This window comes from Conger conger, chromosome 6 (assembly GCF_963514075.1).
Source record: "Conger conger chromosome 6, fConCon1.1, whole genome shotgun sequence".
Taxonomy (NCBI): domain Eukaryota; kingdom Metazoa; phylum Chordata; class Actinopteri; order Anguilliformes; family Congridae; genus Conger; species Conger conger.
Window position 1 is genome coordinate 35,585,281 of NC_083765.1, and position 22,391 is coordinate 35,607,671.

Genomic DNA, 22,391 nt, shown 5'->3' on the forward strand with positions numbered 1-22,391 from the left:
CCGTGAGTGTATACCACTTGTAAATTATTTTTGATTCGGTTAAATAATTTTATCCCTGTTCTGATGAAGGGAAGCAACACAATGACAATAAGCTGTTCAGCTTCACAACAAAGGATTTGTGTGGCTATTGATTTTGCCACCATTAGCGTTCTTTGATTTTATTACCTAAGCACGATTACACATAATTGTTTCTGGAAAGCTCTCTATAAACACTGTCATTTCATTCTTTCTGGTCCAAGGGGTGTGCCTAAACTCTAGGAGCAATTCTCTCTTCAATAGCTATCGAAAAAAGATAGCAATACGGTCTCATGGATTTGTGAAATGAAATTGGCCAATACCCACACGATTTTACCATTATCTCAAGCTGTACTGTCATTGAACAGAGGTGCACAGTACACTTGTCTGAATTTTAAGGCTGGAAGTTTAGGTGAAAACCACTTTTTGGCATTCAGAAGATGCTATTATCCAGAGATACTGACATAGCTTACGTTGATTATACATCCATTTAGTTTGTCTATTGCCTCCACTTGTTTATCAAAACTGAGAACTTGATTTCATACTCAATTCATACCTCCAATGCGCATTACTTGCCAAAAATGAACAAATAATTATATCCAATTAAAGCTGTTTATCTGGCAAAGATAATTTCTGTGCCAGTTCTATTCATGTCTCTCATGATGTAGAAGCTTGAGTGCTGCTGAACTATATACATTTTCCAGTGATTTTCTTTAGCACCTCATTGGGTGTTTCTTGCAACATGGAAGTTTCCTCATCTGAACTTGGAATTAAACAAAACCTTCACTTTTCCCATTCCTTAATCAAAGAATCCCCCAGAAAACAAGAGGAAACAAATTATGTTTGGACCAACAATCTATTAAAATTAACATTATTGGGAATGTCAAAATGTAAGCTAATAACTTGGCTATAGACACAGATTATCCTGGTCTCTTCCAAGTTTCTTTAAAACTACAGTTTGAAGTATTGCTGTGCCCGGCTAACTGGTAGACTAGAGATTAAAGACCTACTGTGTGTTGTAGCCTGTCCAGAGGCCTCCTCAGTCATTTTATTCTGTCCATTCGTTTCATCCTTCTGTCCGATTCTCCCCTCTTCCTCTTTTTTCTCTTCTTTTGTTCTCACTATCATTGACCAAAACCTATTTTTTGGCTTTAGTTTTCCTAGTGCCGTCTTCTCTAACTCTACTCTCAAGGATTTTGTATCTTCCTCTAAGGCCTCCATTGACACCGATGATGGGAGGGTCCTTGCTTTCACCGTTTCCCCCTCCAGATCGATGTCTTCCCATTTCACCTGCTTCTTCGTCATCTCCAACTCCTCCCTGAGTCCCAGAATCTCCGCCTCCAGGTTCAGCCTCTCTTTCTCAGAATGCTTAAGCTCATTCTCCAAATGTATCCTTTCTGCCTTCCACTGTTCTCGTTCTCTCTGCCCCTCCTCGTCCCTGTCCACTTTCTCCTTCTCCCATAACTTTCTCTCTATAAACATTTCATCCTTCATGCTCTTTGTCTCTCTCTTCTGCATTTCCCTGAGTTCGCTTATTTCTTCCTCCACAAGCTCTCTCTCCTTCTCCCATTCCTTCCTCTCCATATCCCTCCGATTCTCCTGGTGCTCCCTCTCCCTCTCAAAGTACTCCCTCTCCGCCCCGCACTTGTCCCTGCACCTCCTCACCTCCCCCTGCATGCTTTCTCTCTCCACCGACATCTTCCTCTGCAGCTTCCTCCTCTCCTCCTTAAGCCCCTGCTCTTTCTCCACAAACTCCTGCTCCCTCCTCATCTCTCGCTCTGCACACGCTCTGTCCAGGGCCACAGCTCTTTCCATTTTCTTGCACTGCCTCTCAAACTCTTTCTGCGTCTCTCCTTCCAGAGTCTTCCCCACTTTCTCCAGCAGGCCCTTCACGCTGTTCCAAGCCTCGCTCAGTTCTTCCTTCTCCTTCATCCTCTCCTTTTTTGTCCTCAGCCACTTCTCCGCAGTCACTCTCACCTGCTCACATTGCTCTCGCTCTGTTTTAATTTTGTCCTCACTCGTCACTTTGTTAACTTTTCTCTGCCTCTCTCTAGAAAAGATATACAGAGCTGAACACTGGAAAGCATTTGCTGTTTATATAATAGTCTGTTGCTGATGAATACCCCATTGGTACTCATGATGCAGATTATTGTGATGAACTGAGGTTTCAAGGTATCATTGGCAACAGCACATACAAATTCATCATTAATCTAAGGATATTACTTTCGAGAAAATGTATTTGTATTTCAACTATGAACGCTGTAGCTGTGTGCCGAAAGAAAATGACGGGCCAATTTGTATTGTACACAAAACCCGGATTGAATATAACCGCATAATACAGCGGTTGGCAGCAGGGCTGAGAGGTCCTGCTCAGGATTCCCTCTGGGCGCGCCACATTACTTGAAAAACGCATCCTTTTTTACTCCATTCACCCCCTCCCCACATACTGCCAGTAGGAGAAGGAGACGAGTAAAGTAAAGGAGACGAGTAAAGTAGAGGATGCATTTTTTCGGATATTGGGATGCACTCGTCGTCTCTCTCTGTCACACACTGCATTATACACTATACATACATGTAACCAAAGTGGATTATTTTTCTGATGGAGTCCATTCGTGTTGAGGCCTACTTATTGGCCCTGTCTTGTCTGAAGAAAGTTCCCACGCTTTCGACAGTACGCCGGTCGTAGTAACACCTTGTTTTATGTTTCACCTTCATTGTGACGCCATTATAAATGACTGCTGTTTCGTCGCACTTTGAATCGTAGACCGCAGTCAAAAGATAAACATTCCATAAATATCGATGTTCCCACCAGCAAATTAATCCCCGTTCATGACAGCAAGCCAATCTGTGTAATGAACAACTAATGTCATTAAGCGAGGCCGTATTTAACCAAGATGGAAAAACTCCCATATGTTTATTAAATATTACGCAAATCTGTAGGGGAAAATTCACAGAACAAAAGATCTCCCTCCTAAAAGCATGATAAACAATCACAAGTCAAAATCACACTCCACCTTAGTGAGCAGGCTGGTTCCTCCAAAGCTCTCGACGATGTGTGCTTATTGGGCCGGAGATGTTAACAGACCCCGTGTTTGCGTAATATTTAATAAACATATGGGAGTTTTTCATCTTGGTTAAATAATTAGGGGGAGGATTTTACTGGTATATGTTTTTTTTTTTTTTTACTTAAAATGTGTCAACAAAAGTCGACATTCAAAGAAATACAGGAAATTATTCATATATATATATGAATGACCAGTAATTGTTTATAAACCAGAATAATCATAATAATAAATCTTCATAAATTAGCAATCCTGACGAGAGCGGAACTAAAGTCATTTCGAAAGAGTATTCATGACGGACTGTATTATGATTGGGGCGCGTGTTGCTGTTGCTGTGGAACCGATTGTATGAAGAGAGATAGCCTAACGTAAAAGACAACTAAACGAGGATGGCTATGAGACAAGGGAGTAAGAAAATTTTTTTCTGATTTAGTAACCTATATTCAAAAATAGTGATATGTATTATCATGAAAAATATTTTCTCTTTTTCTGTTATAATTAAACCGGGTTGCGTTTTTAAAAACAGCCTGTTAGCTAGCTTGAGTATTTGACTAGCAAGCACGCTAGCTTTATATGTTTGGCATTGATACATTTCGTATGCTTTGATATTTGCCGTTAGGTCTTGTAAAACAGAATTACAGAAACGCAACGTTAGCTAGTTGGGCTTGGCTGATGGCATGACGTTAAATTAGGCACATATTGACTGGCCAATATCAATCGTTGATGCGATTCATTCCGTTGATGCCACTGTCATGTCAAATGCGCTAACGACGTACAATTTCAGTCGGTCAACGTTACTTTTAATGAAATAAACTGTGAGTTAACATTAACTACGTGTCTTTAACGCGAGTTAACATTGTATGCTAGCACTAAAGTTAGCTGACCGCAAACAGTGTGAGCTAACTCACAGTTTACTTTGTTAAGAGTAACGGTAATCTACTAAAATTGTAGCTACGTTAGCGCAGTTGATATAATCGTGGGCTATACGCGTCAACGATTCATTTGCAGTCGGTATGCTGATCAATAAGACCATAGTGACGGCTGTTGTCGCGTGCTTTCCCATGCCCAGAGAGTATCACCGTGGGCTAAGCGGCTAATACTAACACTCTAACTACCAGAATTCTATAACTAGTAGAATGCCCATAGCGGTCATTTTGACCGTTCATACATTATTTCCGTATAATTTCAATAGTGAATATAAAATCTAAGAATAAATGGATCTGTAATGTTAAGGATGGGTAATAACAAACACCAGGACACGACATTTAAATTCTAATGAATTTTAAATTGTATTCGTTAATCGCCAACCACAGAACATGCTATTGCAAATACAGACAAATTACTTTCTTCCTTGGCTCTTAGGATAGAATAACTTCACCAGTATGCATTTCAGTACATAGTAAAAACCTGAAACACTAGCAAACACTGAAATGATACACTGTCTATGATGCTTGCGGTCAATATTACCTTTATGGCCATTCAAGGTAGAAATACTCTTGTGTTTTGTAATTTGAATAAGATAATGTTAGAATAAAATATATACACTTAGGGAACATCAGGGCCCTATAGTTACATGGGTTTCATTTCGGGTTTACATTGCAAAATTCAAAAACGGCCAAAATGACCGCCTTAGTAGTTCTAGTGTAACACTAGCGTTGCTCGGCCAAACCTGGGCTCCGTTTCTGAAGCTCATTTCCAGGTCTTGTTGAGAGACGTTGCTCACTAGCGCCAATGCGGTTAGCTCCAGTATAGGTGTCAGTATTTTTTTCCAACAGGAAAATGTATTCGCAATAAGAATTTTCTTCATTTAATATCTCGCCATGTGCGGATTTGTTAAGTTATTCTGCTATTAGGACAATATATTACAATAATTACATAATGTCGGAGAAGGACTTCCGGTTCACCTACTGCTCTGTTTCTGGCTCCAATTTACAGCATGGGTCTGAACTGCAATGTCAAAACGCTTTTCACGACCATGGAAAGTCAGTGGGTGACTTGGTGACACTTGGTCTTATGGTCGCTGCTAGCTTGTCTGTTACCTGGAAACAGTATGTGCTGGGGTGTGTTTTTGTGAAGCAGTGTTCATTTTCCCCCCGTCTTTCTGTCAGATGTGTTGTTAGATGCCGGAGAGAACGCAGTTGAGATGGAAGACTTGGACGAGGAAGACTTTGCTGTGTCGAAGTGAGTGTGTTTTTTCATATTCCCCGTCATTAGAATCTATTCCAATCTATTTGTGTGATTCACAAGCAATACAATTTACTCAAAGCACCTCTTATGTGAAGCACATATACTCATTCACTGTATTTGAGTGATGTCATTGCTTTAAAGGTTTGAACTGGCCTTGAGCCTTTGTTCTCTGAGGTTTGTTGGTGCTGAACGCGTACCTGTATTACGATCATTGCCATCATTATAATAATGCCCTTTGTCACAGATCAGCGTCTTTCCTCTTTCTAGCTCATCGGACGCAGACGCAGCCTTTGACACAGTCATTGGAAATATCGAGGACATCATCATGGGTGAGAGAACGTCTGCATCAGTATACATGGACGGCCACTGAAAAACATGCAGGATACTGCCAGTGGGATTGTGGGTACAGGAAGTGCGGGCAGTGGGAGCGGGAGCCCTGTGCTGTGCAGTATGCAAGAGCTGTGCGCTGTACAGGAAATGAGTACTGTGGGCATAGGAGGTGTATTAACCTTTTCACTAAATGTGAAGTATCTAAACAAGGGATAATAATAAGATCATGATGTCTTTGAGCTTCACCAATCACAAAGTGTTGTGGCAGAAACCAGTAGGACACGTACAACAGTGGTTGGATACTTTCTTGCTATACCTCCAGTATCACTGATAGTATGTATGGGATCTAGCCAAAAAGTGCCCATCAGTCACTGCCATTCTCAGCATTGTTTCTTAACAACAAATAACAGGAGAAGCTTGTGTCTTGATTTCTACGAGTAAGGTGATATCTCAACTGCTTACTCCCTATTGTTACCCCATGGTAGATGTGGTAAAATAGGGATGGGACATTGGTGTCATCGCCATAGATTTCTCAATGGTTACCACTTAGAAATTAAGTGCTGAGTAACAACAAAAGCCAGCACACCCTGCAGCTCTCCAGGACCAGGAGTGAGGATGACTGATCCAGGGTTAGGGCTGTACAGGAGATGGGATACTGTGAGGGGGCTTCAGTGAGGAGCACACTGACATTCTCGCCTGTGCTCCTCAGAGGAACGGTTTCAGCACCTGCAGCAAGGCTTCATGGAAAAATACTACCTGGAGTTTGAGGACTCGGAGGAGAACAAGCTCAGCTACATGTCCATCTTCCAGGAATATGTGAGTGACGCACACAGACATGGACACGCATGGATTAAATTTATGTACCCACAGAGCAAATTCAAACTTGCATCGCTTACACCCACAGGGCGGTCAGTAAGAGCTGTATTTTCTATGGGGTTCCCCGATATCGATACAAATCCCCCCAAATTAAAGCAGACAGTCTGCACAGTAACCTTATTCATTGTTTCATTTCAAATCCAATGTGCTGGACTACAGAGCCAATAAACACTGTCTACATACTCGCAGACTGCACTGTGTTTTGAGTGTATTTCACAAAGTACACATACATGTACCAAAAAAAAAACTCTAGAGACTGTTGTGCATGGGATTCCCAGGAAATCAGCAATTTCTGAGATACTCAAACTACCCTGTCTGAATAACATGTTAATAACATGGTCACTGAGTGTATACAGTGAGCACCATAATTCATTGTTATTTTGTTATTTTGGTTCTCTACTATAGCACTTCGAGTTATTTTCATCCATATCGGATGAGCCTTTAGTAATTCTAGAATCTTATGTACATAGCCCCCCCCCTCCATTTTCAGGTTCTAAGCAGTTCATCCAACATGGATGAAAATACCCTCAAATTAAAGCTGACAAGACTACACTTCAACCTCATTATCATTGTTTCCTTTCAAACTCAAAGTGCTAGAGTACAGAATCAAAACTACAGAATATGTCACTGGCCAATTAATTATGGTGCTCACTGTATGTAACTTACAGTATATGTACATCACACTCACACAGAATTCCTCTCTTCAGATTGAACTGCTGGAGAAAGACATTGAGCAGCAGCTGACAGATAGAATCCCTGGATTTAGCATGAACTCCTTCATTCATTCTCTCCAGTGAGTATAACGACAAACCATCATCTAACGCCACACGGCTGTTTCGACCACTGCTCCACACTGCTGTTGCTCTGACCACTGCTCCACACTGCTGTTGCTCTGACCGCTGCTCCACACTGCTGTTGCTCTGACCGCTGCTCCACACTGCTGCTCTGACCACTGCTCCACACTGCTGCTCTGACCACTGCTCCACACTGCTGCTCTGACCACTGCTCCACACTGCTGCTCTGACCACTGCTCCCCACTGCTGCTCTGACCACTGCTCCACTCTGCTGCTCTGATCACCGCTCCACAATGCTGCTCTGTCGCACTGCTTCTGTGAATACCGTTACACACTCCTACCCATTTTCACATTTTGCTTATGTCACTCCCAGCTGTTTGTTTTAATGGCACTAGGTGGCAGCACATAGCTTCCGGAACAGTTTGCGCTTGTGTGTGAACCTGAAGAGACTGTGATATGCGAGGAACGATTTTTCTCACTGCCTGTCTCTTTCTGTCTGTTCCAGGCAGCACAAAGACGAAGTCTCTGGAGACATCTTCGACATGTTGCTCACTTTTACTGACTTCCTGGCCTTTAAAGAAATGTTTCTGGATTACAGAGCCGTGAGTCAGGCTTTCTATCTTTGTCTGATTGGTGCCACACTGTGGTGTTGTGCTCCGTGATACAATCATCAATAACTTAGAATACACTTTGTAGTCTCTTAACTTAAGTCAGAGCTCTATGCTAACATTTTTTCCCCAAGTACTTCCAAGTTGAAAAATTGAGGAGCACAGTTATACATCCCAATTGAGTAATTATTTTATGCTCCTTAATTATTTTAGCACGCATCAGTTTTCAGGAGAAAATGCTCCTAAAATGAGAGCACTGTAGAGCCTTGTAGGAGCCCACCTTTAAGCATACACCCCAGTGTTCTTTATTTTTTAAATTCTAGAGCCATTACGATAGTTTACATTATTGTCCGTGTGTGGAGCTATTTTCTGAAAAGCTTGTACTGTAAGGTCCTGTGGTGGTACTTGGAGAGTTGTAGGAGGCACTCGACCTGGCGGTCCTCAGTGTAGGTGAAACAAGAGGATCCTAAACCAAAGCGTGGGTGCTGCTAGCATTCGTTATCAATGGCTTTCTGATTTGAGCCGGTCTCATGAGTTTGAAGTGTCTCTCAGCTGCAGTATGAGTTTGAAGTGTCTCTCTGCTGCAGTATGAGTTTGAAGTGTCTCTCAGCTGCAGTATAAGTTTGAAGTGTCTCTCCGCTGCAGTATGAGTTTGAAGTGTCTCTCAGCTGCAGTATGAGTTTGAAGTGACTCTCCGCTGCAGTATGAGTTTGAAGTGACTCTCCGCTGCAGTATGAGTTTGAAGTGTCTCTCCGCTGCAGTATGAGTTTGAAGTGTCTCTCAGCTGCAGTATGAGTTTGAAGTGACTCTGCGCTGCAGTATGAGTTTGAAGTGTCTCTCCGCTGCAGTATGAGTTTGAAGTGTCTCTCAGCTGCAGTATGAGTTTGAAGTGTCTCTCCGCTGCAGTATGAGTTTGAAGTGTCTCAGCTGCAGTATGAGTTTGAAGTGTCTCTCAGCTGCAGTATGAGTTTGAAGTGACTCTCAGCTGCAGTATGAGTTTGAAGTGACTCTCCGCTGCAGTATGAGTTTGAAGTGACTCTCAGCTGCAGTATGAGTTTGAAGTGTCTCTCAGCTGCAATATGAGTTTGAAGTGTCTCTCCGCTGCAGTATGAGTTTGAAGTGACTCTCCGCTGTCTCTGTCTCATTGTTTCCCTTTCTGCTCTTCTGTCTGCAGGAACGGGAAGGAAGGGGGCTGGACCTCAGCGCCGGATTGGTTGTTAAGTCTTTGAACTCCTCCCCTTCTCCGCCCTTCACCAACACGTGCACAGCGTCCCAGCTTCAGTGACCCCTCGAAGACAACATACAGGGGACAGACACTCAACACACACATGCAAACAAGCATGCATTAATTCACACACACACACACACACACACACACACACACACACACACACACACACACACACACACACACACACACACACAGGCATGCATACATTCACTCACACACACACTCACTCACACACACGCACACACGCAGGCATGCTCACCCACCCACACAAAGGACTAACAATGAACACTAACTACTTTCCCTGTATTTAAATTGTATTCACCAGATTACCTTGTTTTAGCTGCAGCCACTCTCGCTGCAGAACCTTCATTTGTATATATTGGACGTTCTTGATCCGTTGAAGGCAGATGTGGTTACCCCACATGAGATTACACTGTTCTTAAACGTGTTAACTTGAGCCCCAGTGTTGGCCTGTGTTTGGCCTGGGTGAATGTTTCAGTATCGTATGGGAAGTGTAGTCTCATTTAAAACACACTGAAGGAAGAACTCACATTGTCAGTGTTTTGTACCAATTTTTAACTGGGATGTATTTCATGCTTAAATCATTTTTTGCGTCCATTTATGCTGCAAGCCCTCGTTACATAGAGGAGGTTCAGGGATCCCTAACTGGAAGTTCCTGTGAAGGAGCTGGAGGGAACGGATACCCGTCGTCTTTTCAAGAGAGCCTGAAGTCTGCCTTGCTCTCTTGAAATTTATACAGTTGTGTCATGACTGGGGGGGATAGCATCACTTTTGCACAGTTGTTCTTTCAGTGGTGGAAGATATTTATTTTTTTAATTCACATCCGCTTCTGCATTGTCCCATCCTTAGGCGCTGTACTGTATACGATGGGACTCTTAACGCCTGGGTTTTGTAGGCCAGGCACTTTCACTGGAATCTACATCATTTGTGGTTTTTCCAATTTTATAAATATTGCTGTATTTAATTTTCAGGGCGTTTGACATAGGCTTGCTTTGTTTTCTGCCAGTGTCTTCTGTAAATATGGATTCATTTGGAATAAAGAGTCAAACGAGTCTTCATCACACTGTCATTTATAAATAATACAGACTTCAAGGTCAATGCTAGCAACAGTGCTGTACACGAGTCTGATTACAATCTTTGCTTTGAAAATTAGTCGTACAAAAACATTTCCTTTTCTCACATATACAGCGAACATATTCACACATAGCTGTGGACAGGCTTCAAATATGTGTGGCTGTGTAGTGTGCATAGTTTGTGAGTGTCTGTTTGACAGAGTGGCTGTGTAGTGTATGCATAGTTTGTGAGTGTCTGTTTGACAGAGTGGCTGTGTAGTGTATGCATAGTTTGTGAGTGTCTGTTTGACAGAGTGGCTGTGTAGTGTATGCATAGTTTGTGAGTGTCTGTTTGACAGAGTGGCTGTGTAGTGTATGCATAGTTTGTGAGTGTCTGTTTGACAGAGTGGCTGTGTAGTGTATGCATAGTTTGTGAGTGTCTGTTTGAGAGAGTGGCTGTGTGTGTGTCTCTGTGTGTGTGTGTCTGACTATGTCTGTTGCAGAAAGTCCAGGGGTTGGAAATTAAAAGTCCTGCTATGTGTTCCTTCGACCATGAACTCAGCCAGCTAATTACTTAAACCTCCTGGCTGAAGATTGTGCGAATGAGCAAATCCAGGTGATTGGAACAAAATACTGGGGAGGACTCTCTGAACCTGGAGTTTCCACCTGTGGTGTGCTGACTGCTGAGGAAACACCACTCTACTGTATGAGGGTGGTGGGGCTCACAGTTCAGGCTTGTGTACCTGCACTGACCTGCATAGAGCTGGTGTTACAGAGCTGGTCAAACCATATTGAGTATAGAGCTCATCTGAATCGGTCAGCTACCAGCTGTTTCAAAACCTAGCTTCAGCCGTTTTGTTTTTTTTTCAGCTGGGGAGCCTTCTCTGTCGCCATGCCACCATGGTTACATCAACTTTTTCAACAAGGGTCTTTTCTTTACCGCCACGTAGTGTCTGAGGATATCAGGGCAGACTGGGGGAGGTGAGCGAGGGTGTGCCTGTAGCATAGTGGTTAAGCTAAATGACTGGGAGACACAAGGTCGGTGGTTCTAATCCCAGTGTAGCCACAATAACATCCGCAGAGCTGTTGGGCCCTTGAGCAAGGCCCTTAACCCTGCATTGCTCCAGGGGAGGATTGTCTCCTGCTTAGTCTAATCAACTGTATGTCGCTCTGGATAAGAGCGTCTGCTAAATGCCAATAATGTAATGTAATGTAATGTGTTGGGGAGGGGGGTTGCCTGTCCGGGGTGTTTACGCTGGAACAGTGCTGCCGGCCGCGTTGCCCCCGTCTCCCCTCCAGGATAAGAAGGAGAGGGAGGTGCTGGCGGCATACGTCAGGGTCACCACAATGGCAAAGAACTGGAGAGAGAGAGAAAGATCAGTCTGCCTGTCACACACTAAACACTGCAGTAGATCCCAATTCAGCGATAGAGTCTGCTGGATTTTGTTTTCACCTTAAATACCACAAACCGTTCGAACTCATGTACCCAGGTGACATAAGTTACTGTAACAGTAATCAAATGGTTTAATATGTCAGCTAAGTGCCGACCAACAACAAAAGCCAGCCAATCCTGCCTGTCTTTAGGACCCAGATTGAGGACCCCGGGGCAGTCTCAGGTCACCTGTATTCCTCATGAACAGTGTAAAAGAGGCCAATTGCCTCCCACTGTTGCAAGCTCCTGGTCATTGTTGGTTGAAGACATAACCTAGTTTTGAACTGATTAGCTTGCAGCTGTAGTGAACATTACAGTCAAGTTTCATTTAAAACTTCCGGCGAGCCTGTTTCAACCAGTACACCCCCCCCCCCTTCCAGTTCAATTAAATTATTTTACTGTGCGGGTTTACATCTGCATTTCCCAGAAACACTACGGTGCAATATCTGTCATGTACATGACAGAAGCAGCAGTGTTATTCACAGTCTGACCCAGTGAGTAATTAAACAAATTAAGTGATTTAATAAAGTAAGTAGAGAATGGAGACAGAGTCAGAACAACTGATCATGAATCAGCAAGTTGTGCCACGCCTTGAAGGTCACATGACCCAACATGATGTAATGTGTAGGCTGAGTTTGAAACCGCATACTACCATACTACTCCTGAATTCTCAGGCTGATTTTCATTTAAACATAGTATGAGTAGTATGCCAAGCGTGTGATTTCTGACCCAGCCATATCCCTAGTCATTTGGGTCATGTGTCTTGAAAAGGGTGGATACAGACTGTTCCCTCCCGCTACTCATGTTGTTGAGGCAGGAGTGCTTACAGGGCAGGTTTTATAGACCCCTGACATCCTGCGAGAGTGAAACAAGGGGTTACTTTTTAACACGCTTAAGTGCTTATCTCTTGTATAACAAAGACACTGAAAAGAAATGGCCTGGGAGGGAGAGTGTAAGTGGGAACAGGTGTGTCGCCCAATCCCCCGGCCCCCCAGAGCAGGTCCAACCCGTGCACGTTGAGAAGGCTCCGGAAGTCTCTGTACGACTGAGCTCATGATCTTTCTTGCAGCGCTACAGTGGCATTAGCATAATGTTTGATGTTTTCATTCCAGAGATTGGCAGGAGTGAGAGAAAATGAAATCTCCACGTGTTTGCAACAGGACTTGACGCTCCATAAACCCGGAGTCAAGCTATCCTTTCTCATTTGAGCATATCGAATGTGTCAGGGTTATAGCCTGTATCCAGACACAGATCTGACCAGTAGAGACTGCTGCCACCCCCAACTTAAAGCACGGATAAAAACGGTTGTAAAGTGGGGCTCATTGCAGGCAATGGTATAAGGTCCCAGGCTGTTAAATAAAGAAGATAAGCTCTGTCAGATATGCAGTGATGAATCTGGTTCTTGCGCAACACTCCGTTGTTCTGTGAAAGCGGGGTGTGGGGAGGTCAGGTGATACTGAGTAAATAGGCTCTGGACTCTGACCACGGATGTGAGCAAAGGGTTGTATTCTTGAACATGCCACAGAATCCACCTTGTAATCCACATGCAGTGCCAGGAGGGATAGATTTATGGTTGGTTTTATGTACCTGAATGTTTTGTGTGTGTAAAATAAAGGAAAGTGACTGATACAGCTGTGTGTGGTCTTGGTGCAGTGCAGTCATGAAAAGATGGTGGCTTACTGCAGACCTGTGACTGCCCAGTGCAATTATTCCCTAGCCATTCAGCCAGCTTTGAGCTCCTCCACCCTTGTCTATTGTGGAAACGGGCAGGGAGGAGGGGATGGGATTAGCTTTCTGGGAGAAGTTTTGTGAACACCAATATGGGCGCAGGAACCATGTTCTTGGTCGTCAAATTGAAGCAGTCATGTGTCGTCGTTTTTTTTAGCTGCTAGTGGGGCGGTATTGGTGTCTATTATGGAATTCCAAAAACTCCTTCAGTACAGATCCCAAAGACTGGTTACCCTTGCTGGTGTGCCACAAGACCAGCAGGACTTTACGTGTGGTGGCACCCCTGTACTCACCGCTGCTGCCGCCTGGTGGTCATTGAACACCGATGCGGCGTTGGCAATGAAAGCTGTGAGGTAGAGGATGGTCGCTGACGCGTTGAAGACCAGCAGCTGTCAGAGTGAAATGAGACCGAGAGTTACGGGTTATGATTCTGCACTGAAATAAGCATTCCTTTTAAACCTGTCATGCTGGATGAACATTTCAATATACTACATTTAAATTCCTGTCTGTATTAATGGAGTTTGTCATTACGCATTTGTTATTATGCCTTATTATGCATTCACGCGTACAGTATTGCCCTGTGTTCAGACTTTTATGCCACACTGTCATGGATACAAAATTATTGGCAATCATTGGTCTGGAGGCAATGCAACCAAACCAGATGTGTACCTTGGTGAGCTTGCCTGCTTTGGTGAGACAGGCATTTCAGATGGAACAAGCACACATTTACACATTACATATGTTGGCAAAATACATTAGTGTGTTTGCTTCTGAGAAGACTGGTTCATTTCTTTTCTTTTTTTATGTGTGGTTACAGTACATACACCAACTTCCTGCTCATCCTTTTGTGTGTCTGTGTCTGTGTCTGTGTGAGTGTCTGTGTGTCTGTGAAAGAGAACAAGAGAGAGCTAATTACCGCCAAAGGCCAGGGCAGAAAGTTCAACTTGCTCCGACCCCCAAAGAACAGCAAGCAGAAGAGGAAGATGGTGAGAAGCCATAAGATGACGCTGACGAACATCACCCAGCCGTAGGCCGGGATGTTGGAGTAGCCGCTAGCTGCAATCAGGGCCCACACCAGCAGCCCCAGGACCTGGGGAACAACACCCAGAGTCAGGAACAACCGTGCCCCGTGTAGCACAGAACCAGGAGGAGCCTGAATCCTCCTCCAGTCATATTAACCCAAGGTGAGATACTAACAGAACCAGAACTGCTCAGGACCAGGCAGAACCTGATACCTACAGACATACAGTTATATACACAGCAATTTGCTAACAGGTTTACATATATGGTATACAGTTTGAAAGTGTTAAAATTCACGGTTCTATCTGTACCTATTTTAAGGTGCCATTGCTTGAGCATCAACCATTAATTATTTTGGACCTCAATGAATATATTGGCATAAAATATGTCATTATTGTTATTATTGTACTTATTTTTTACAATCTACTGGACGTGTTTCTGTCTGAGGAGAGTGCAAGGAGAGGCAGGGGGGGCGACAAGCGGGGGAAATGCAAACACTTTTTTTCAGGGTAAAAAGTCTATATATAATTGTATAATTTAGTAAGCGAAATACAGTATTTTACACTTCATAAGACCCTATTTAGTTTCCAAATGTCCTTTTTGGAAAACTGTGAAACTTACTGGGGACTTATTGTGAAATCAGGTCTCACTGCAGGAAGTGCATCACGGTGATGACATCACTCTTAGCCCGTTAAGGTGTGACATCACAAACATGTGATTAGAATGTTCTCATACTGATGTAACAGTCATAAAGGTAATTGAAAGCAGTACATTTCTAGAACACTGACAGGCTTCCCTGCTGAAAATAATATCTCAAGCTAGGTTTTGAAACAGTTGGTAGCTGGCCTGGCTGACCAGTCCAGACCAGGTCCATACTCAACATTGTTTGACCAGCTCAAGCTGTGTATTGAAGCAGCTGGTAGCTGGTAATTTCAAGATGGTCATAGCTGGATTTTACAGCTGGGTTAACATTAAAATCATGAGGTAATCTGGCTGATGTCTCTTGCAGTACTCTTCAGTCCTCACCTCCCATTTCTCCCAAAACCTGGAGCTGCCCCAGCATTCAGGAGAACAGAACCAGTTCAACCCCTCTTCCTTCCCACGCTTGTTGCCAAGAATTTAGCGAAGTTATGATTTCAGAAATTCTGATATTTACTGGCTCTTCTTGTATTTCAAGGAAACTTCTCACATGAATCAGGAAGCATTTTTTCAGTGAGTTGCTATTGCATAAAATAGCTTGCCCGCTCATGTACTAAATGCAGGGAGGGGTGCCACAATGCTCAATGCTCTCTTGGCCACAGGTGGGAGAGCCTGTTCCAGGAGGGCGGTGTCTGTTTCATTAACCCCATGATTTTCATAATGTGTCATTCGAGCTACATTTATTGATGATGAACTTGTGAATGACAGCTGAAGACTGTTATGTTGTCCCAATATGAGTACCAGTGTTTGATATGCAATTAAATGATTAAGAACAGAAAGTTGCCAAACCAGAAATGGGTCTCTCCCGGGGTTCTTCACCCCAGTTGTTAATAGTAAGCAACAAGTCTGGATAGGCTACAAAAAACCTCAAACTGGTCTATAGAATGGGGGTCTATAGATAGGCTTATCTGAGGAGGTTCTCAGTGTAAGAAAGAGTTCTTATCTCTTGACGGCTGTCCCTGATTTGAGAGTGTCAAACAATCGTGTTCCACAGTGAAAGAGGTACACGCCTTAACTGACCGGCCTGTGTGTGCATAGCAGGTGTGTCAGAGAACCACAGTGTCTGCTGCTTTTCATTGTGTTTCAGTACCCAAGTCATTCATTTGAGTCACTGATTAGCTAAAAAGTCGACACTCCCTACTTCCAAGGTTTACATTGGCTGCTGATTGAAAAGGAACCATAAACACCTGCAGACACTGTAGCCCTGTAGCACCACTGCTGTATAGGGTGGGGCTAAAATTACAAGTTTAAAATTGTACAAGTATTAAACTTTCACAAGGGCCTAAACTGAAATTGACCATATGTGCTTAGCTCACTGAACACCAAAGTCAAAATGATGCAAAGTAGTGATGGGATCTATTATTTATCAGAGGGATTGTGTTCCATGGTTACCACTCCAAGAATGACACCTGACTCCCCTTGCAGTTTTGCCCATTTAGCCCAACACGTCCACAGCAGGACAGCGAGTGAAGAGGAATTCTGGGTAAATGCAAGACAATCCGCTTCTAATTTGACCAGTACAGCCTAAACCAATAAAACATTTTTTTCCAGCACAGTGAACACAAAGACACACATACATGTGTTACGTGACCAATACAACAAAGTCACCCCCACCTCTCCTCTCCAAAGCCATGTGGATTTTTCTCCACTGTTTGTCCACGTACAGAATTCAAACAGTACACTCTCTCATTTGCAAGTAGTGACTGAGTCAAAGTCCTCTGCAGCCACAGAAACCGAATAAAATAACTTTGCTCTGAACTCTCCCCCACACCCCTTTGTTCGCTCTGGATAAGAGCGTCTGCCAAATGCCATTAATGTTCAGAAGTACAATGTCTTTGATTTTTCACAAGAACTTCCTGCATTTACGCAGTTACTTCCTGAATTTTTTTTATATAAAATGATATAATAGCTTCACAAGAATAACTTCCAGAGTAATGCTGCTGTCAGGGACTGGATGAGGCAGTGAAATCTTTTCCCATGGCACCTCATACAATGGACAAGCAGCAGCAGAAAAAAAAAAAAGACTACTTTTTATGCCAATGGCTTTCATTGTCCTGTTCTCTCTTTATTGCATGGGGACATTTGGTAACCAAATACCTGACCCAGAAGAGTTTAATCAGGGAAATGTGTTCCCACGGATGTCCCTGGTTCTGTGTATTATAGATATGAACAATGATTCATGTAAGAAAGGCCCTGTGCTGCCTGGCTATGCTGGAGACTGATCCGTTTTAGGGGTGGTCACCGAAGCTGAAAGAGGTGCTTCAAAATGCCTGAGCCACCACCCCTCCTCCCCCCGCACCCCCGAGACTCAGGGCTGTCTCTCGCCTGCATTATTAACAGCTCTTTTTGTTCGGGCAGGTGTGTTCACCCGGGCGGGGAGATCAGCTTCTCTGCCCGTCCCATTTGTTAAGACACCGTCGGTGAATGTTTGGAGGTTAAGGCCCAGGGCGTTAGACGTAAACAAGCTGACCTTCCCAGGAAATTAGCACCACTGTAGAAAGACAGGGGCGTGGGGGAGAGTTCAGAGCAGGGGCGCAGGGCGTGTGCGGGAGTATTTTGGACCACGTCCCAGAGGGAATTGTGGTGCGGCAGTTTCATCCTTGCGTCTAGTGATGGCGTAAAACATTTTGATTTAAATTGTTAGCTCAGTATTCCACATCGAATGAACTAACCATGACTTGTAGCGCTATACACAGGGGAGACAGAATGAATATACCTCCTCTTTTTCCAGCTGAACAGGACATGTGGTGACAGCACACCAGGCACAGACACACCTGAGAGAGTCAAGAGTAGCACGGCGAGTTTCCTTCATTTCTGAAATGTGTTCTGTGAAGGCTGCACCCAGACAGCCCCCAGACATCAAATTTAAGGAGGCCCAACGACTGCTAATGGTTGTATAAGAAATATTTTTTTCAATAAAACCTATATGAGCATGCAAACATTTTTTCATGCTGATTCCTGTCTTTATACACCTACAGTATCTCCTCTTTCCCAAAGGGAACACCCCAGTCATCAGAGAGGGGACCCAGTGGGGCTGTCTCTCCAAAATGCAGGCAAACACACGGCTGGAAAGAGGACAGAGAGAGAGGGAGAGAGGAGGAGAAAGAGAGGGCAGAGAGAAAGAGTAGGGGGAGAGACAGGAGAAAAGGATGTGGACAGTTTCTCCACTCACAATCTCCACCAGCATCAGGCCGGCCGGGATGGTCCGGAGGAAGTCGAGGTCCGTGGAGACGTACTGGGACACGGTGGTCTGGAAGCGGTTCCCCACGCCCTGGGACGGGGGGGAGCTCGTCTCCGTGCTCACCTTGGCCGGAAAGTCCGCCATAGCTCCAGGCTATGTCTCAGAAAGCGGAAAAAAGCAATAAAAAGGAAATCCCAAAAAAAGTGCGGTGTCGTTCCTCCAGCTGGCTCAAACTCAAGTAAGAGTGTTGAGGAGAAGGGCAGAGACAGGCGAATGAGCTGTGCTGTGGTTCCAGGAAGCTGGCAGCCACTGAAGCGCTGTCACCTCCCCGGCTCCTCTTTCCAGTTTGACAGGTGTCTCCCGGTAGTTCCTTATAACAGTCTCTCTCTCTCTCCCTTTCTCTTTTCCCTTCCTCTCGTTCTCTCTCTGTCTCGTAAACACACCTACACCACGCTGACACATCACATGCTTTTATATGGACTGGGCGTTTCAGCGTGCTCACCTGTTAAATATTAACACGGTGAGAGGTCAGCTGGTCTACGTGCTGTCTGAATGCGGGGCCCTCTGTGAAGCTCCTCGTTCACCCGGGTCACGGGACCACCGCTCAGGTGGGTGAGGAACCTCATCGGCCTTCCTGCATGAATTAAAACCCCCTTAATTAAAACCATTAGATTCTTGATTAGGATGACATCAGTCTGAGAGATCGTGCAGCAACAATTTCGCAACAATTCCACCTCCTGACCTCACAACCCAAATATTGACACTCAGAAAGTAAGAGAGTGTGACAGTGTAAGGCAGGGGTTTCCAATCTTATCCAGAAAGGGCCGGTGTGTGTGCAGGTTGTTGTTTTAGCACTGGACTAAGACAGCTAATTCTACTCATCAAGGTCTTGATTAAAGACCACAATTAGTTCATTAGTATAATCAGGTGTGTTACTGCTGGATTAAAACAAAAACCTGCACCCACGCCGGCCCTTTTAGGATAAGATTGGCACCACTGGTGTAAGGCAACAAAAGCTATAGTAGACAACAGAATTCCTACTCAATTAGCTTTTAAGTTTTATTGTCAAAAAGGTTACATTTTATATTATTTGGATTTAACAGGATTTAATATGAAAGTGATTAATTAACATCTATAAATAGTTCATATTTTCAGTGAGCTACAATTCACATGTGGAATATTTTTTCAATGAAAAAAAAAAAGTAAGAAAATGAAATGCTCTTAAAGTCCCTTACATACTCAAGATGGAACACAAGCATAAAATCCAAGCACAGTTACAGTACCAAGTCATTTCAAATAATTTAATAAAAATATTAAAAAACCCAGATTATATGCTCAAAACTTACAAAACATCATCTCAATATGTAAAAAATTACCACCACAGCACTAATGTTTACTTCATTTTATGGCACCTTTGCCGAAATAGAAATAGAAATAATACCTACAAACGGCTTATTAATTTCATTCAATAAAAAAGTTGTCATGCTTGGCTCATATGTTTGGTGTCAAATTAAGCCATCAATAACCATGATGATCATTAAATCCAGACTTAAGTGTCTCGCTGTGGTAATAATTCCCTTTGAAACTGAATGCAGCAGAGAGTGAAGAATCAAGAATTGTGATCCACCAAAGACAGACTGCCCATTCGTGCTTAGCCTTAGTCGGGTAGGCTATGTCAGAGTTAGAGTTGAGATGGAGTGCAAGTCCTAGCTCCTGATATATCGCAATGTTGATCTGCTTTTTCTGCCACCAAGACACTCCAGGAATGTATATGTAGACGTCATGTGAACGCAGTTTAAAGGCTCATTCTTCATGCCAAGGGGAAGGACTCACACTCGGTTATAAAACATTACAGACGGCCGCCTCAATTTTCGGAGTATTTTAATGTCTTAGTGTAGCCTATTTAACATAGGCCTATTGGGTTTTAAAACGAAGTAGGCTAGTCGGTTTTAATATGCATTCATAATCATAATTCATAATGTTGGCACACAATTGGAGTGTTCAACACTCATTTCAACATTATTCAAGGACAGTAATTGACACATGCATAGGTGGGGGCGACATTGGCTCAGGTAGTAAGAGCAGTCACCTGGCAATCAGAGGGTTGATCCCGCCCTGGGGTGTGTCGAAGTGTCCCTGAGCAAGACACCTAATCCCTAAATGCTCCTGATGAGCTGGTTGGTGCCTTGCATGGCAGCCAATCGCTGTTGGTGTATGAATGGGTGAATGAGAAACATCAATCGTACAGCGTTATATAAATTCCAACCATTTGCAATTTAGGCCCACATGTGTTGGGGATTACTGATTTTCCACCATTAAAACATAGACTGTATAATAATGTATAAAACCTGTGCTGGGAAACTATCAAAATAATATAAATCTGTCTTTGTTTGAAGGCTATGAACTCGGCAGTATTTTCACCTTGGAAACATTATAAAACAAACATGCTCAGTCATTACTATGATAGACTGGCCATCCGTGTCTGTGTTCACTTCAACCCAATACCTTGCTTCTTTATAACTTGTTATTCTACAGTGCTGAGCTGGGTTTGAGAGAGCTAGTCTTGGTGGCTAACCAGTAAGCGGCCAGTGTTGGGTAACATTAGGTAGCTGCCATGTGTGGCGCCCCGTGGGGAGAGAGAGGCAGAGAGAGCAAGAGTAGTTCCTCAACGGGCAGTTTAATGAGGTTCTGGTGTGCCTTCAGGGCACTTTTACAACGTCCCAAACAAAAACTTCCTTTCTCACAAAAACGGAAAAAAAAGTCACCGGCCAAAAAATTAGGTTTCCCGGTCCGTCGGCGGTTCTGGGGGGTCCGTGCCGGCCGCGCCTTTTGGTAGGGCCTCCGAAGACCCGCTTCCACCGTGGTGTCGTTAGTTGCTTTCCCGTGGCTGTTTCCTCCTCACTGGGCTTCGCCTCCGTTTCCCTCCGTACTCAGCCCCGCTCTGTGGTTGCGCCTCGCCTTTTGTACGGCTCCGCTCTCTCTCGGAGTCGGTCCGGCTGCGCCTGTCCAATGGGAAGGGTTAATTGTCTCTTCCTCACATTCCCCACGCGTCTTTCCCCGTGTCGCTGGCCATGGTTCTGACTCTCCTCGCCGGCTCTCGCTCCGGTGCGGCTCTGTTAGATACGACCTGGGGAAATACACGTGGTTAATCACTTTTCCTAGCAGAAGCCGCCGGCGCACGGGCCGTTCCACACCAGTGGTGTACCGATTTCCGATCGGGCCACCACACATGTTTTAAGCTAATTCAATTCAGTTTTGTTGTAAGTCAGCTGGATGGCCATGTTAGCTGGGTCCCACTGCACAGTACTACTGCTTATATTTTCGAGAGATTCTACCGTCTTATTTCCTCTCCTGGGCAGGGAGCTCATGCCAAAATTCAAAAGACTCCTGAACTTTCAGAAGACTTGAGATGTGTGATGAAAATGAAAGTGACTTGATGTGTTTGTGAGAATGTGTGCAACGCCTCCTTCCAGGCAAACCCACCAAGCTAAAGCTGTTCAATAACTTTGCTGCAAATGACAGCAAAGTGGGAGTTTTTGCCATCTGAAATGTCAGTCCAGCATTTTAATAGAGCTATACTTGCAAGTGACTGCTTGACTGGTATGAATGAGCTTGAATATTTATCAAGGGTGGCAATATTTCTGGAGCCCACTGTCACGAGATGTTTTACTAATCATATTAGACCACAGTTTTCTTTGCTCATAGCTATCACATGGTTGTCTGCAATACTGTGTTAGCTACAAAGCTACTAATAGCTAGCCAGAATTATCATGGGGCGCAGGTGTGGTTGAGAATGGGGGTGTAGACATTTTTGTAACAGAGGGAAGAAATCCTGCCTTTAAACAAAGTAAAAGTAGAGGTCTTGTACCCAAGGACCTACAAATGCTTTTGAATCAAAAAGTCAAAAAGAATGCGTTGTCAGAAGTGGGATTCGAACCCACGCCTCCAGAGGAGACTACGACCTGAACGTAGCGCCTTAGACCGCTCGGCCATCCTGACCACGTGAGCATCATACCTATAATTAAAAATAGAGGCTTGAAATATTTATTATGTCATGCAAATTAGTGTAATTTCTAAAAATGTACGCCAATCAACCGTCAAATTGTATGTATCTTTATTATTTTCCTGGCCTGCCATGCTAGCTTGCGCATGCCT

At 43.9% G+C, this 22,391-nt stretch overlaps 2 protein-coding genes, 1 long non-coding RNA gene and 1 other non-coding gene across 5 annotated transcripts; 2 read left to right on the plus strand and 2 right to left on the minus strand.

Annotated features, from left to right (window-relative positions):
- Positions 1-3,349: 3,349 nt before the first annotated feature.
- arl2bp (ADP-ribosylation factor-like 2 binding protein) lies at positions 3,350-10,176 on the plus strand. Its single transcript, XM_061244401.1, has 7 exons — positions 3,350-3,485; positions 5,186-5,258; positions 5,532-5,593; positions 6,304-6,410; positions 7,178-7,263; positions 7,770-7,866; positions 9,047-10,176. Exons 1-7 carry the CDS (start codon positions 3,467-3,469, stop codon positions 9,155-9,157), a joined length of 555 nt encoding a protein of 184 aa, XP_061100385.1. The 5' UTR covers positions 3,350-3,466; the 3' UTR covers positions 9,158-10,176.
- A 2-nt stretch (positions 10,177-10,178) lies between these two features.
- Positions 10,179-19,010, minus strand: pllp (plasmolipin). Of its 2 annotated transcripts, XM_061244403.1 has the most exons (5): positions 18,228-19,010; positions 14,253-14,426; positions 13,630-13,725; positions 11,393-11,534; positions 10,179-11,168 (listed from the first exon to the last, which is right to left on the minus strand). In XM_061244403.1, the coding sequence occupies exons 1-4, from the start codon at positions 18,378-18,380 to the stop codon at positions 11,427-11,429; spliced, it is 531 nt and encodes a 176-aa protein (XP_061100387.1). In that variant the 5' UTR covers positions 18,381-19,010; the 3' UTR covers positions 10,179-11,168; positions 11,393-11,426. The 2 variants fall into 2 exon arrangements, with proteins under 2 accessions (XP_061100387.1, XP_061100386.1); XM_061244402.1 differs by having other exon boundaries at positions 10,179-11,534; positions 18,228-19,008.
- Positions 13,928-17,994, plus strand: LOC133130121 (uncharacterized). Its single transcript, XR_009708909.1, has 2 exons — positions 13,928-14,520; positions 17,787-17,994. It is a non-coding gene; the product is annotated as an uncharacterized LOC133130121 (long non-coding RNA).
- A 3,142-nt stretch (positions 19,011-22,152) lies between the features above and the next one.
- Positions 22,153-22,235, minus strand: trnal-cag (transfer RNA leucine (anticodon CAG)). Its single transcript has one exon. It is a non-coding gene; the product is annotated as a tRNA-Leu (tRNA).
- Positions 22,236-22,391: the final 156 nt, after the last annotated feature.